Source organism: Crinia signifera, chromosome 2 (assembly GCF_055691185.1).
Source record: "Crinia signifera chromosome 2, ASM5569118v1, whole genome shotgun sequence".
NCBI lineage: Eukaryota > Metazoa > Chordata > Amphibia > Anura > Myobatrachidae > Crinia > Crinia signifera.
Window position 1 is genome coordinate 262,941,732 of NC_139218.1, and position 17,314 is coordinate 262,959,045.

At 47.1% G+C, this 17,314-nt stretch overlaps 1 protein-coding gene across 1 annotated transcript in view; it reads right to left on the reverse strand.

Moving 5' to 3' along the window:
• LOC146060788 (septin-10-like) overlaps window positions 1–12,710 on the reverse strand; it is a 58,905-nt gene extending 46,195 nt beyond the window's left edge. The window contains exon 1 of the mRNA XM_083174410.1: window positions 12,560–12,710. Within this exon, the coding sequence (XP_083030536.1) occupies window positions 12,560–12,595 (36 nt within the window). The 5' untranslated portion in view covers window positions 12,596–12,710. The remainder of the gene's footprint in view (window positions 1–12,559) is intronic.
• Window positions 12,711–17,314: the final 4,604 nt, after the last annotated feature.

Here is a 17,314-nt window from a genome sequence, read left to right on the forward strand (position 1 = left end):
GCGGTCCCCGCTCCCTGCCGGCAGCTACTTCTCGCGCCGCTCCCCCGGACCGGTCCCCACTCCCAGCCTGCTCCTGCCACTCCCCCAGACGGCTGCACATGATTTATCTTATGTGCAGACCGCCCGACATCCAGATCTGATCCGATGCGCATGGGACTGTGCATCGGATCAGATCAGATGTCATACCGTACGCAATTTGGCCAATTTCACCCGATTTCTCGGCCCAATCCTCCAGAATCGGGTGAAATCGGGGCCAAATCGCGTAGTGCATGGGGGGCCTTAAGTGCATCTGACCCTAATCCTCTAATCCTAAATGTGGATTTAAACTTTGAGTTGTAGCTGGTCCCAGAGATGAAGCTCTGGAAGGATGTCTTGGTAGAAATCTAAAGAATAGTTCCCTCTTAAGGCCCTCTTTACTAATGCTAATGGCAGCTGTACATATTTACCCTTTTATGAAGAGAAGGCAGTTACCTTTGGTTGGTTATGGGGAGGTTTTCATTTTTTGGGCAAATAGGGTGGTTAGCCTAGGCTGCACCCACCCATCCCATTTCCCTTATAAAGCTGTACAAAAAGGAGGCCTAGCAGCTGCAGGATTGCTACATTTCTGCTGTATGCACTTATGGAAAACAGTTCTATGAGCTAGCTACCCGAGATAGTAAACATCATTACAATGAAGATCCTGTTTGTTCTTGTGACAATGTCGATCCCAGCACTGTTCAGTTTGTAGAACCAAAAGAATGATGCATCAGTTGGCTGTCTTACACTCATTTTAGCAGGAAACAGAAGAATAAAAAAAATAGAAGGAACATAATTCCCAAAAAATATTAGTAGTTAACATTGCTGGTACATGAGTCTGGGGGTAGCTCAATACTATCAGCATATAGGGCCTTATTCAGATCTGAGCTCAGTACAAATGTGTTCGGAAAATGGGCAAAACCATGTGCACTGCAGGTGGGGCAGATGTAACATGTATAGAGAGAGTTATATTTGTGCGAGTTATTTTGTTACTGTGCAGGGTAAATACTGGCTGCATTATTTTTACACTGCAATATAGATTTCTGTTTCAGCACACCCCCACCCAAATTTAACTCTCTTTGCACCTGTTACATCTGCCCCACCTGCAGTGCACATGGTTTTGCCCAATTTACAAACAAATTTGTACTGAGCACAGATCTGAATAAGGCCCCTAAAGTGGAGTTCTTTCAAATACAGAGAGGGAAATGGAAACTTATTTTTCCAAGTCTATAAAAAGATCACACAAGGATAATTACTATTAAAATTAGATGCACATTTCGCTCACAGCTTCTCAAACAATATCTTGAGCAAGAGGGATTTTCCAAAGTAAAATATGGATGTGCCAGATTTAGTTCTAATTTTCCTTACAGCACTATTCCTAACGGGAAACCTTCATGAACAATAAGTGCAAGTAACTAATTATCCCCTAAGAAAAAATAAACCAAACTAATGCTAAAAATGTTGGGTACTTGTTTCCTAGCACGGCGCCTGTCGTGGGTGATCGTATACCTTAAGTTAAGGTATGCGATGGACGCGACCAACGTGATTTTAGGGCTATTTTTAGCATTTTCCCCAACAATTAAAAAAATCGCGTCCATCGCATGCCTTAAGTTAAGGCATGCGATGCGACCGACGCGATTTAACATTGAATGCATTGTATTCAATGTTAAATTCCTATGTAAAATCGGGTCCATTGTATGTCATTATAATGGCATACAATGCGACCAATGCGATGGACCCGATTTTACATAGGGAATAATGTTAAATGGGCCAATGGATCCGATTTTTCATTGTATACCCACCCTGATGGGTAATTTACATGACAAATGCCCTCCCATTGTTAACGCCACCCCATGATTAACGCCAAACCGAAGCGTGGCGAGCACAGCGAGCCAGCGGTACGCGTCCTCCGACCTTTTCATACCCCCACTATCCATGTCGGCGTGGAGTTGATTTTATATAGTGTGGCGAGCGCAGCGAGCCCGAAGCGTGGTGAGCGGACGTGCATTACGTCACAGGTATTACGCGTCCGCTCGCCACGCTTCGGGCTCGGTGGCTCGCTGCGCTCACCACACTATATAAAATCAACTCCACGCCGACGTGGATAGTGGGGGTATGAAAAGGTCGGAGGACGTGTACCGCTGCGCTCCCCACGCTTCGGGTTGGCATTCATCGTGGAGTGGCGTTAACAATGGGGGGCCATTTGACCATCAGGGTGGGGAAACAATGAAAATTGGGGTCTGGGGGGCATTTAACATTGGGGCCAATGTAAAATCGGGTCTCAGGGACCATTTTACATTGGTTCCAATGTAAAAATCGCGTCGATCGCATTACATGCGATTTGGTTGCATGCGATGCGATCGAAGCGATTTTTTGGGACCCGATGGATACAATTTCCATCGCTGACGCCGTGCTAGGAAACAAGTACCAAATGTTGCATAGTATGTAATGTTTCTATTAAACATGACAAATGACATAATATTTAACTACAATTTTAGTTTGTTTTCACTTAATTTTATTCAGTTTTCAATATTGTTGGGCTACAGACATAAATTAATCTGTAAGATACAATAACAACATACCCCATGCTTTAACACTGGGAGATTATGCCCAGCGTGTATGGACAGCGATGATCACATTCATCGCTGGGGGAAAGCCGCTCAGTGCATACACACTGAGCCACGCAGCGCTATGCAAAGCCGTCCACAAAGCCGCTTATCTGCTGGTTATGGGGAGGTTTTAATTTTTGGGCAAACAGGGTGGTTAGCCTAGGCTGCACTCACCCATCACATTTCCCTTATAAAGCTGTACACAAAGGAGGCCTAGCAGCTGCAGAATTGCTACAGATGAGCGGCTTTCCCGGCGATGATGCGGGAGCGCTCATCGCAGGGCCGTACACACTGGGCAACTTTGAGCTCAAAGCTGCTCAAACTTGGTGTTCACAGCAGTGATCTCCAAAAGCTAAATAGTTTAAATGTGAAAAAGACAAAATGGAACCTGCGCTCCCAACTGGGATAGGTAAAAGTCCTCTTTGTAAACAAGACACACTGAGGAAGACGTTGATGCTGGAACACGTTAGTGGCTGTGTAGAAATCCAGTGGCCGTGAAGCACATTAACATCTGATGCCCAGGAAAGAGGTTGGATTCCCAGAAACTATACTTACCTTTCCTTCTGATCACTTTGGCTTTGTATAAGGGACTATATGGCACAAAATGACTCCTAAGTTTGGTTGTTAGTTGACCCATGCTATATTAAATAAATTATACAGTTTTACACTATGAAGATGTTCCTTTTATCTTTTTTGGAGGGTATACTCAAGGAATCTGTGTTTTTACAAGCATCGCAGAAGACCATTCTGAAATCAAGGGGGACATTTACCAAAATGGATTTGTAGAAAAAAGGTGTATTCGTAGGGAGAAATACACCTTTTTTTTACGAATTTGTATTTTCGGGATTTACAATCCCAAAAATACAACAATTCGTAGTCCTAAAGATGGAACATTCGTATTTGTATTTACAAATACGAATGTCTACACCATCGATAGAATACGACAGAAATCACCATTCAAAAGAATGGTGGTTTCTGATTTACTAAGCAGCCGTACTGATAATACGGCTGCTTAGTGGTGTAAAACACCCACGCAAATACGACAGGAAAATAGAACACCATTTTCATGTCGTATTTGCGTTTTAGCCTGCACGGATCAGTCAGATCCGTGCAGGCTGCAGTGTAAAAAAATAGAAAAATAAAATAAATTTAAAAAAAAAACGGCGTGGGGTCCCCCCCACAGCCGAAACCAGCACCAGGCTGTCAGAGGCTGGAGCCGGTAATTAAAAATCAGGGAACCCGACAAATAGGGGTTCCCTGATTTTTAACAACCAGCCCCAGGCTCCTGCTCTGGGGCTGGTTCCCAAAATACGGGGGACAAAATGACTAGGGGTCCCCCGTATTTTAAGAACCAGCCCCAGGCAAAACCAGCCAGCAGGGTAATGCCACAGCCGGGGGGAGACTTTTTATGCAAGTCCCCCCGACCAAAGCATTAACCCTACCGACCAGTCAGCCTGGCCAGGGGCCCTGGGGGAGTGGGGACCCCCCCAATAAAGGGGTCCCCCCCCTCCAGGACTTACCTGACCAGGCTGAAGCCTGGTGCTGTCCTCGATGCCCCTGGGCGGTGGGCATCGAGCTGATAGCGGTGTAAAAAATAGAACAAACTATTGTTTTTTACTGTGGCACTACAAGTGCCAGCAAGCCTCCCCAGCAAGCTGGGACTTGGAGAACCACAAGTCCCAGCCTGCTGGGCATTAAAGGGCCCGCTGGGTCTTGTAGTGCCACAGTAAAAAAAATAGTTAAATAAAACACACTGACACCCATTTTAAATAAAAGTTTAATACACACATTACATACATACTGATACTTACCTTTCTTGATCCCGTAGGTAGCCCTGGTCCTGATGTCCTGTGTCGTCCTCCAGGTCCATGTCGGCTGTCTGCGTCGTCCTCCAGGTCCATGTCGACGGTCCGTGTCGTCCTCCAGGTCCATGGCGGTGTCCGGGTCCGAAGAAATCCATGTTGGAGCTGTGGAAGGAAATCCTACTCACCTGGTCCTGCGCTGAAGAAGTCTTCTCTTGATCCGACGTAATCCAGGTAATCTTCACAGCTGTCGGCGCTCCCCGCTGTCTCCGCCGTCTCTGCATCGCGCTGAGGAGAGATGCTGAGATGTTTCATATTCGGCGCCTCTCCTCAGACTGAATTCTATTGGCCGCCTAGCAGGCCAATCAGGAGCCGACTTTCTCGGCTCCTGATTGGCCTGCTAGGCGGCCAATAGAATTCAGTCTGAGGAGAGGCGCCGAATATGAAACATCTCAGCATCTCTCCTCAGCGCGATGCAGAGACGGCGGAGACAGCGGGGAGCGCCGACAGCTGTGAAGATTACCTGGATTACGTCGGATCAAGAGAAGACTTCTTCAGCGCAGGACCAGGTGAGTAGGATTTCCTTCCACAGCTCCAACATGGATTTCTTCGGACCCGGACACCGCCATGGACCTGGAGGACGACACGGACCGTCGACATGGACCTGGAGGACGACGCAGACAGCCGACATGGACCTGGAGGACGACACAGGACATCAGGACCAGGGCTACCTACGGGATCAAGAAAGGTAAGTATCAGTATGTATGTAATGTGTGTATTAAACTTTTATTTAAAATGGGTGTCAGTGTGTTTTATTTAACTATTTTTTTTACTGTGGCACTACAAGACCCAGCGGGCCCTTTAATGCCCAGCAGGCTGGGACTTGTGGTTCTCCAAGTCCCAGCTTGCTGGGGAGGCTTGCTGGCACTTGTAGTGCCACAGTAAAAAACAATAGTTTGTTCTATTTTTTACACCGCTATCAGCTCGATGCCCACCGCCCAGGGGCATCGAGGACAGCACCAGGCTTCAGCCTGGTCAGGTAAGTCCTGGAGGGGGGGGACCCCTTTATTGGGGGGGTCCCCACTCCCCCAGGGCCCCTGGCCAGGCTGACTGGTCAGTAGGGTTAATGCTTTGGCCGGGGGGACTTGCATAAAAAGTCTCCCCCCGGCTGTGGCATTACCCTGCTGGCTGGTTTTGCCTGGGGCTGGTTCTTAAAATACGGGGGACCCCTAGTCATTTTGTCCCCCGTATTTTGGGAACCAGCCCCAGAGCAGGAGCCTGGGGCTGGTTGTTAAAAATCAGGGAACCCCTATTTGTCGGGTTCCCTGATTTTACCGGCTCCAGCCTCTGTCAGCCTGGTTCTGGTTTCGGCTGTGGGGGGGACCCCACGCCGTTTTTTTTATTTATTTATTTATTTATTTAATTTTTTTTTACACCTTGCAGCCTGCACGGATCTGACTGATCCGTGCAGACTGCCTACAAATAATTCGTATTAGCAGCCGTATATACGGCTGCTAATACGAATTCCTACGACATCGGAGGGTTACAAAGCAGTCGTATATGACTGCTTTGTAACTGATCCTCCGGAACACGACTTTGCATACGACTTAAACAGTCGTATGCAGTCGTAGGGGAAATACCAATACGAAAAACTAGGTTTTTCATATTGGTAAATTTCCCCCCATATCTCCAGCTATTGATGCTGTCTAATCTGGCCTGTAGGAGAACATTAAATGGTAGAGTACCAACATGTGGTTTTGATTTGCACTATGATAAGTGATTTGTTACATTTTCTAAGGTGCTCAACATCTTACTTAGTAGTTTTTCTTATACTGGTGCATATGATGGATTATATCTATCACAATAGGGAGATCTGGTTCCATTTTGACTTTTTCACATATAAATGATTCTGTTAGTTCTACAAAATATCGGGTATTTTTGAAAAGTGAAAAAACTGTCCGTAGTGATAAATGAGCTGTATATTCTTCAACCACAAAGTTAACGAATATCTGAATAGCTGTTAATAGTGCCAAAGGGCGGTATTCAATGCCGCCGGCGAGGGCTTTTTTTTGCGGCGAGGATGGCTTTTTTTTGGTGAGGATTGCCGAAAATAAGCCATCCTCGCCGTCTAACCCCCTCACGGCCGCTCGCTGTATTCAAAGTTCCTGGGAAATCAGTGAGGATTCCCTGGAATGGCGACGTTCACCACAAATGCAGCGAGCACGCTGCATTTTGTTCCGAGCCCTGTGGTTTTGATGGCCGCACTCGCCGTTTCCAAATCACTGAATAGAACCAGTGAGGTGGAAACGACGAGGGAAGGGGACGCCGTTGAATATTCCGACGGTGAGCCATGCATTGCCATCTCTGAGGTATATACACACACAGAGAAATCCATGCTTAATTTCTAATCTAGACAAATCACTTAGCACTGGAATCGCCCTGTGTGTATGGGCCTTTACAGACAAACCTGCAAAAAAAACAAGATTCAGTTACAATTTTTAATAAAATCGTGAAACTCAGTGAGTAGGGTCGCCAAGAGGGAAAGGGGTGGGTACTAATTACACCCCCCCCCCCCCTTCATTGCCATATGCAGAAACATTTCTATAAAGTTTTTTTTTCAATATACTTTTATAGAAGTTTGAAAAATGGGGGGGGGGGGGGGGGGGAGTGTTTAGCTCCCATCTGCAAGTTTTAAAATCCCTCTACCATAAATGCAACACCTCAACATACAGTACTTGTCCCCTTCATTTAATTAACTATTGAGATTTTCAGACAAATTCAGCTGAAAAACTAAACAATAGATCTTTATTGACCAAATTATGTTATTTAAACACCTCCAAGTCGATAATCTTTCCTTGGGACAGGTGTATCAGAAATTCTACAACTATAAGAATTGTTGCCTTAAGATAAAGATTTTCCTTACTTTTTTACCTGCATAGGGGGTGCACACAAACACTGGAATATACTGGGAAAATGGAATGTGAGTCTGGAATGGAAATGCAAATAAAATTCGATGTGAAACGTTTCGCAGGGCACAACTCGCTTCTAGAGTGTCCTTAGGAGGACTAGATTGAATCTGATAGCATGGTCTGTCAGAAGTATGTTCAAGGTGGCTGCTTTCTAGGCTGCAGGGTGCCATTTAAAGGCACCTTGCATGACAAGTACAGTTGCCACAGGACAGTGACAGTGCCCTCACCTAGGCCAGAGTGTATCACTTTTTCACAGCACCACCAGGCCAAAAGGTTCTTATTGAAAAAAATATTAAAACTAAATAATTGTAAATAATTTATATGGCATCCTTAGATTCAATTATGTGGTGAGGGACAAGAGTCACTTGTGCTTTTCCACGTCCTGTATGACTGGAAGCCACCAGCACTAATTGTGTTATTACATTGACCATAAATAATTAGAATTGGTCCTGGACTACCAATCGTTTTATCGACCACACTTAGGTTGACACCGTTGGGTCGACAGGTGGCAAGGTTGACAGGGTTCTAGGTCGACAAGGGGACAAGGTCGACATGGGACAAGGTTGACACATGCGTTAGGTCAACACATGCGTTAGGTCGCCAAGGGTTTTTTCACTGTTTTTTACCCGAATGTCGACACAGTCGACATGGACACAGTTGGAAGTGAACCGATTTGCTTGCGATGCTTCGGGCATGGGGCCTCGCTGCGCTCGGCACATTATTTTATTCTCACGCTACGCCCTAGTGCAGGGCTGGGCAACAGCGGCCCTCCAGATGTTAGTGAACTACACATCCCAGGATGCTTTGCATTAGTTTTGCTATGTGGCCATGCTGAAACTAATGCATAGCATCCTGGGATGTGTAGTTCACTAACATCTTGAGGGCCACTGTTGCCCAGCCCTGCCCTGCCCTAGTGGATGGTAAGGCATGAAATACCGCCTGTCGGCACAAAGAAAGGTGAAAACACCCATGTAGACCTAATGACCTGTCAACCTAACCCATGTCGATCTAACGCATGTGTCGACCTAAACCCATGTCGACCTTATCCCATGTCGACCCAATGGTGTCAACCTAATGACTGTCGTACTAAGTGCTGTCGACAATACGACCGTATCCCCAACCCAGGGCACCCCAGGGAGCCACGGCACACGGTTTGGGAACCACTGGCCTCTGCCTTACACAACAGCATTTCTTGCCCAGCTCTAGTTTCGGCCATGGTACACCCAAATCACAAATCACTTTACTGACAAAACTTTCCTCTAAAAGCCAGTAAATAGAGGAGCAACAACTGTTCCGCAGTTACATAAAAGTATGATCCTGAAGAGTAACGTGGTGAGTAATAACACTTGCCAAACAAGGGGCAGTATTTTTTAATTTCTTTCTGGCTTTTCTACAGAATGAACAAAACACAATCAATGAAGACGGAAAGGCCTTGGGCTATGGAACACAGAGGGGACTGTCTCTACAGAAGCTGCATACTGGATGTGACGATTATCACTGGTGTTGGTTGTGACATTTTCCATGTAGCAGCAATTGACTGCTGGGGAACAGATAACAGTTGGCAATGCTGTATGAAAGAACGCTTCATCACAGAACATGCTTCCCAGTACAACTATATATAAAATTATGGTTACCATTAGATGGAGCATTCCAAGGACACTATTTATCATTAATAGTTGCCAGCAGTATATTTATTTTAGTATTATTGCATCTCGCAGTGATACTTACTAGTATACCACCAGTATTCCCTATAACTTGTACGGAGACGGCAGACAATGTGCCCCTCATTGGCATTGTCCACGTTATCTCCTCAGGTGCCAATAGTTCAAGGTTGCGGGAGATGTGAAATGTGCTTGCACAGCTTCAACCTCTAGAGCTGCATATTCACCAATCGTGCATACGCATTGAGAAAACCAGGGGTGATAAGTGTCAAATAAATATAACCAATGCTATTTGACACTTACAATGAGCCTTAGTATGTATATGAGCATGTAATGTACAGAAATCACTTTTCTTTACAGTATCTACAAACTAAAGATTTTGCTTGGTGACCATCCAATGATTTCTCCTGCTGCCGGCACATGCGAGGGGGTGTGTCTTCGTGACACATCCCCTCACATGGTTGCGAGAGGAAACGGCAGCAGGGGTGGCATGCATGTGCTGGGGCGGCATCACAAGGACTCGGTAAGCTGCGCGGAGGGGAGGTACACCTCCCCACAGGTCGCCATCACTACATTTATTTATTGTTGTTCCTGCAAGAGATTGATACATAGCCTCAATAAATAATACTTTATTGCAGCGATAAGCAAAACAGTATCATGGAAAAAATGAATAGGCATGTGCTGGGCCTTGCAGCTCTATCCCACCAATCTGGACTGCCACCTTATATCAGTTGCTGACTGACCACCCCCCTTATCCTGCCAGGCCCCACCTACCACTGCTCGTGCATGATGGAGATGGAACAGACTGTAAATTATTATATAGATATGTTGTGCAATGTAAATGCAAGAAAAGAAACATTTAAAGTATACTAAAGCTACTAACAGCTGTAGCTTATGTAGGCAATTTAGTTCAATCAGTGATCCGGGATGTACAATAAGAGGACTTGTAAACCTGAAAGTGCAATTTGCACAACTTCCAAATCATTGCCTGAATAAACAGCCGGTTAAGTAATTCCCCATCTGCTAGGGCAGTGGTCAGGGAACTCGGTCCTCATTACCCCACACAGTGCAGGTTTTGCTGGTAACCCAGCAGGTGCACAGGTGTACTAATTACTCACAGACACATTTTATAAGGTCCGCAGGTGGAGTTAATTATTTCACTTGTGATTCTGCGAGGAGACCTGCAAAACATGCACTGCGTGAGGTAATGGGGACCGAGTTCCCTGACCACTGTGCTAGGGTATAGCAAAATACTTGTTTCGGTTTAACTTCACTTTTAGGCCAGTTCTTTTCTACGGATCAAATAATATGGTTTAAAACAAACTGTAAAATTGGAAAGGAAAATCTATTCTTTATGGAGGATACACACGCACCGATCCCCGCGGTGCGATGCTATACGATGGGGTGCGCGCTCCCGCGGCACCCCATCGCGCAGTACAAAAAGTATGTGCTGCACATACTTTTTGTACTAGCTTTTTCTAGCATAGCATCGCATCGTATGCACATCGTATGCACAAGGCATACGATGCGATGCTATGTGTGCTAGTTAAGCCCACAACGCACGCTGGGATCGGTGCGTGTGTGGGCACCTTAAGGCTAATCTGTAGGAGGGGTTATTGCAAAATACAATTCAACAAAATGATCTTGATTCAGAGGTGGACGCAGTTCTGATACTTTCGCAGTTTCACTTGCCGTGGAAGCGTAAAGTTCCCATACCTGTACATCAGTGAACTATAATCCATGATATGAATATTTGCAATTTCTTCCACGATTGCACAATTTCTCAATCTTACAATCAGCAGCGATACACTACAGATATTTACCAGTGATTTGCAGATTTTGTTTTTTGATGGGCGAGATGTATTAAGGTGCCCATACACACTCCAATCCCTGCGTGCGTTCTGGGCTAAAATAGCATCCATCACATCGCATTCCATGCGATGTGATAAAAAGCAAATACAAAAAGTATGTGCAGCACATACTTTTTGTACTGTGTGATGAGGTGCCGCGGGAGCTCGCACGTCAAAGTACACATCGCACCACCGGAATCGGAGCGTATATGGGCTCCTTTAAGCCTTGAAAAGTGATAAAATGAAGAGTGATAAACCACCAACCAACTCCTACTTGACATTTTTTCATCCCAGCCTGTAGCATGGCAATCAGGAGCCGATAGACTGGTGGCTTATCACTCCATTTTATCACTTTTGAAGCTTAGTACATCTGGCCCCAAATCTGAAAAATGCCCAGTTGTAACAGTGATAGTCAGCAGTGGAAGAATTGTATGAGTGTCAAAACTGTTGTACGAGACAAATGATCAAAACCATTCATTTGCAATTGCAAGTCCGACCCATTGCAGATTGGCCATCATGTTGGACAATCTGCAATTGTAATCACTTTTTGATTGCTATCATTAATTGGGGAAGCTCCTACATCAGCAATAATTTAGGGCTCTCATCACAAATTGTCAAATTGCCCCAAGGATGCAGCACCAACTCTGTGTCCAATTCTAATGCCCCATACAAGTTTGGTCATGGCCACACTAGAGGATATAGTAAAAGTTAGCTCTCAGAAAGGGCTTTTTGAGCGATATCTTTCACTATATTCTCTTGTGTATACACAATATCGTAAACAATGCGTACTCCCGCGCATCGTTAACAGCCCCTGCCGTCGGCAGAGCATGCAGGAAAATTTGGCTATATAGCCAACCACCCGCATGTTCAGTGGGTCACGGTGACATCAATGAACGATATCTATTATTGTTCAGTGTGTACACTCAATATCAGCCACCTGCAGACGATATTATTAACTTACAATACGACAGGGGCCAGTTACCTAGTGTGTATGTGGCCAGTTACCAGTGTGTATGTGGCCTTTATCAGGCCTGATGTCTTTAATATGGTATCAGTATGCTATCCTCTAAGCAAAGTCACACATCTGACTAATCACCTCGTTTTGAGTGCACTTTTTCAATCAATTCTTCTATCTAATGTATATGTGTAACTTATCACAGTACAAGAGTACAAGGCTGCCATGTGTTGTGGATGTACTGTACACTTTTATCATGAGCAATACCAACCTATATACGCCACACACTGAACAACATACGTTTTAAGAATAATATTGACACATTTTTCTTTGCTCTTATGAATTACTTTGGTACATACATATATCCTATACACACAAACACATATACTGTATATACAAACACATCATCTCACTACACACAAACAGCTCCTACATATACTGTACACACGCTTCTCACACAAGTCCGGTCTCGCTGTAATCAGAGATATGTACACTATTGAATCCCCCTATGCTGCCCGGGCATCCTGGGTGTGTCCCGCAGCCCCCTCTATGTACACTCATGTTGGGTGTGTGGAACAAGCACATACATACAGTATGTTCCCCTCCGTGTGTGTGCCTGTGACATGTACTGTCAGGCAGGGCTCCTACAATGTAACATCCATACACAGCAGCGGTGTACATACAAACTTCTGCCTTACCAGATGCCGGGAGAGATCAGGAGCAGCAGCGTCCATACCATGTACAGAGAGCGACACAAGTTTGCTCAGTGTCCCGCCCCTAGCACAGCCCAGACACCCTGCGATCCCTCCCCGGCACCAGTGTCCAGACTGCAGGCACACACGCCCGCCCCGCACACCGCCCCTGGCTAGCTGTCACGACACACATGTGTCGTGAATCAGATCAGGAGGAGGCTAAAGTGAACTTCTCATTCCGCCAGCTCCTTATTTCGCAAAACCTTATTTTTTAAGGATTTTTAGGGGCCTAGTTATAAAGAAGGTTGTCAAAGTTATGCAGAAACCTTTCTAGAGTGCCACTGCTCTGCAAAATTACTGGGAAAAAAGGTGTCAGCGGTTTTCAACCACTGTACCGTAGCACACTAGTGTGCCTTGAGCTGTTACCAAGTGTGCCCCCAGATCTAGAGATGCCCTAACCAGTATATAGCCACCACTAGTTCAACTGTTATTTACTAGTCTCTTTTTTTCATGTAAAGGGCCAATGTATTTTATTTTTGTTACCTGTGGGGACCAGTGTGATTGTTTGGTACTTATATGTTAGTTGGGCTATTTGCTTAGTTTTACGCGTCCGCTCACCTCGCTGCGCTCCCCACACTATATAAAATCAACTTCATGCCGACATGGATAGTGGGGGTATGAGTGTACTAACTATAGTGGGCGCCCAACTAACATATAACTACAGATTGTTTTTCATATGGGGCCCAATAGGACCAATGTGTTTTGCCCTGTGGGGATCTCATGTTGTGCCTTGGCAATTTTAAAATCTAATTTATACCCCTTTTACACCGCCGAAAAATCCGGGTCAGCGGCGGGTCAGACCCGGATCTTCGGCGGTGTAAATCCCTAACGCCGTGTCCCTTTACACGGGACTTCTACCCAGGTCCTGACCTGGGTAGAACACGGCTAGGACCTGGGTAGAGGGCGGTGTAAATGGGAACGCCGGGTCTGATGACCCGGCTCCCATTTACATGAATGGGGAATGTCCAACCTGCGGACCGCAGCGTCCGCAGGTTGGACGGGTTGTCAGCCTGACACTGACAGCCGGCGCTGCTGTCTGCTATACCCTGCAGACAGCAGCCGCGGCGGGGGAGGGAGGTAAACGGATGCCTGTGTGCGGCATCCATTCACCTCCTGTGAGACGGCGGGGGGGTGCGCGCGGTGACTGGGGGCAGCCCAGCAGCTTACCTTAGTGCTGGGCTGCCCCCAGCAGCGTTCCGGTCCGGCGGCGGCGGTGATTGTAAATTGCACTAAACGCCGGGTCGCACCCGGCTTGAACCTGGGTCTAAAAAAGCCGGGTGCGACCCGGCGTTTTGGTGTAAAAGGGGTATTAGTGTGCCGCAAGGTAAAAAGGTTGAAAATCACTGATACAGACAGTGACCATTTTCCTGCCATTTTGCACATATGCAATAGGAAAATTTGCAGCACCATTTTCCCAGTCCAGTGGCGCAGTGGGAAGTGGAGATATCTGCAGTCAAACAAGCTGTCCTCTCACCAGAAAATTATGAATAATAAGCCCACTCCACTATACACCCCTCCTCTGCATATTAAACTGTTACGATGCCTACGGTGGCACCAGGTGAGATGGGTGGAGGACTTGAGCAAGTGGTCAGGCGTGAGCCCGCAGCCGGGACCGCCGGTTAGGACGGCCACAGCGGATCCTACTCTGACTCTATTGAGTCCCTGAGGCAGATGGTAAACCCCTGCAGAGCTAGGCTTCACCTGTGGCCGCCGCGTCCGAAGGAGCGAGTTAGGCCCGCTCCGACCCCGATGCAGCCAGGTCTTAAGTATGGACAAGGGGTAAACGATCGCCACAGGGCACCCAAGAGGACTGCTAACTACCGGGCCTCACTGGGAATAGACCCCTGACTGCCGGCACCAGGCCAAAACCGGGAAGCGACCAAGTCGCAGACACAACTAAATGGGAAGAGGAGTCTCCAGCAGGCTAAGCTACAGGGACAGTGACTCCTCAAAACCGGGATATGACAAGAGGGCACTCCCTGCCTGACAGGTGTTAATAAAGACAGAAAGATACAAGAAGATAAAGAATGAAGCCCCTAAAGGGCACGGCCACGGCGGACCACGGAAGCTGAATTGAAAGGGAACCCGGAACCCACGGAGGGACACGGCCACGGTGGGCCACAAGAGCTGAAGAAAAAGAGAATACAGAACCCACGGAGGGGCACGGCCACGGCGGGCCACGGAAGACAGAAAGAAGGACCGGGGCTCCACAGGAGCACTTACGTGACCCACGAGATGATGGAGACAGTGGGCCAAACGCAGGCTCAGGCTGAAGCTGGTTTTCTGGCTGAAGCAGGTGGCTGACAGGACACACCAGGAGACGCTGGAAAAAACGAGGAAACGAAGGGACCAGGAACAGAATGCAGAGAAATGGGCTGAGAAGCCACGGGGACCGGAGGCACAAGCTATCTGCCAACAGGGCAGAGAGCTAGCAGCTTAAACTAAGCTAAAGCTATAACCGGCGTCTGTGCCCAGCAGACGCCGACTATTTATTTGAATTTTCACGCCGCCTGACTGACGTCAGGCGCGCGCGTCATCTGCCGCCGGGTGGAAGCCGGGAACGTTGCCTAGCAACGTCCCGACGCTCTCCGCCAGAAGGAGGCTTGAGACGCTGCCGGGCAACGTCCCCGGCCGCGTCACAGCCTGCAGTATCCGCCGTCCGTCCGGGTGCCTCGCAGCCCGGATGGCGGTGTGCAACAGTACCCCCCCCTTGAGGAAGGGTTAACAACCCTTTACCACCGGGTTTATTGGGAAATTGCCGGAAAAAACCCTTTTCAGGTTGGGTGAATGCAAATCCCTATCCGGAACCCAAGACCTCTCCTCGGGACCAAACCCCCTCCAGTGCACAAGAAACTGCAGAGAACCTCTCATGAGTCTGGAATCGAGGATTTTCTCCACACAGAACTCCTGTTGCCCCTGTACCATCACTGGAGCGGAGCTATTCCTCAGTCTGCGAGGAAATTTTTGAGAAAAAACCACTGGCTTGAGAAGCGAAGCATGGAAGGTACTTGCAATTTTGAGGGACTTAGGTAGGGACAGACGGAACGCTACCGGATTTACCCTCCTGACAATCTGGAAAGGACCAATGAACCGAGGTCCTAATCTTGCTGATGGTTGGTGAAGCTTTATATTACGGGTGGATAGCCACACCCAGTCACCAACTTTGAAAAGGCAAGGACGTCTAAATCTGTCAGAAAATACCTTCTCTCTGAAAGAAGCTTCTTTAAGAGCACAATGGACCTTTTTCCATATGACTCTGAGTCGAGAGGCAGCTGATAAAGAGGAACCGAGGGTATTAGGTCCCAAGGAGTTGGCTCGTGGATGGAATCCATAGACCGTAAAGAAGGGTGAGTTTTTTGAGGCTGAATGATATGCATTATTATATGCAAATTCGGCTAACGGTAGGAAACTGACCCAATCATTTTGCAGCTAGGAAACAAAGACCCTCAAGTACTGCTTAAGAGACTGATTGAGACGTTCCGTTTGCCCATTGGCCTGTGGATGAAACGCGGAAGTGAGACTGGTTTTTACTTTTAAGACTGCACAGAACAGTCTCCAGAACTGTGCCACAAACTGTGGACCACGGTCGGAAACTATATCACTGGGAAGTCCGTGTAACCGAAAAATGTGTTGGAGAAACAAAGTGGACAATTCCCTAGCTGAGGGTAATTGTCTTAAGGCCACAAAGTGTGCCATCTTGGAAAATCTATCGATGACTACCTAGATGACCTGACACTGGGAAGAGATCGGAAGACCAACGATAAAATCCATGGCCAGATGAGACCAAGGCCTGCAGGGAACGGACAGAGGCAACAATTCTCCAAGGGGTCGAGAACGCGGAACCTTATGGCGGGCACAATCCGGACAAGACAGTACAAAATCCTTGCTGTCCCTGGCCATACCTGGCCACCAGACCACACGAGATAGAAGAGCAAGTGTTTTATAAACTCCTGGATGACCCGCAATTTTGGAGTCATGGCATTCTGCCAAGACTCTGCGTCTTAGAGATGGAGGAACGAACAACCTGTTCTCTGGTGTTTGGGCTGGAGCTTGACCTTGAGCTTGGCGGAGAAGACCCTCCAAGGTTTGACTCACTCCCGCATGAACACAGGATGTGGGAACGATGGGCCCCGACTTATCTCTACTCTCCTGTTGAGGGAGGAAACATCTAGAAAGAGCGTCTGCTCTGATGTTTTTAGACCCAGGTCTATATGAGATGATAAAATTAAACCGCATAAAGAAGAGAGCCCATCGGGCTTGGCGAGAGTTTAGTCTTTTGGCTGACTCAATGTATTGCAGGTTCTTATGGTCAGTCAAGACAAGAATCTGATGGACCGCTCCTTCCAGCCACTGTCGCCACTCGTCGAATGCCCACTTAATGGCAAGTAATTCTCTGTTGCCTACGTCATAATTGGACTCTGCCTGGGAAAATTTTTGGGACATATAGGCACAAGGGTGGAACTGTAGTGTTTCAGGATCTCTCTGTGAGAGAACCGCCCCAGCCCCTACTTCAGAGGCATCAACTTCTACCACAAATGGCAGATCAGGATTGGGGTGTTTAAGAATTGGAGCAGAAATGAAGGCTTGCTTCAAAGTCTCAAAGGCAAGTTCTACTTGAGGACTCCATACTGATGGATCTGCCCCTTTTTTGGTCAGAGCCACCAAGGGTGCCACAATGGAGGAAAAGGCATGAATAAAACG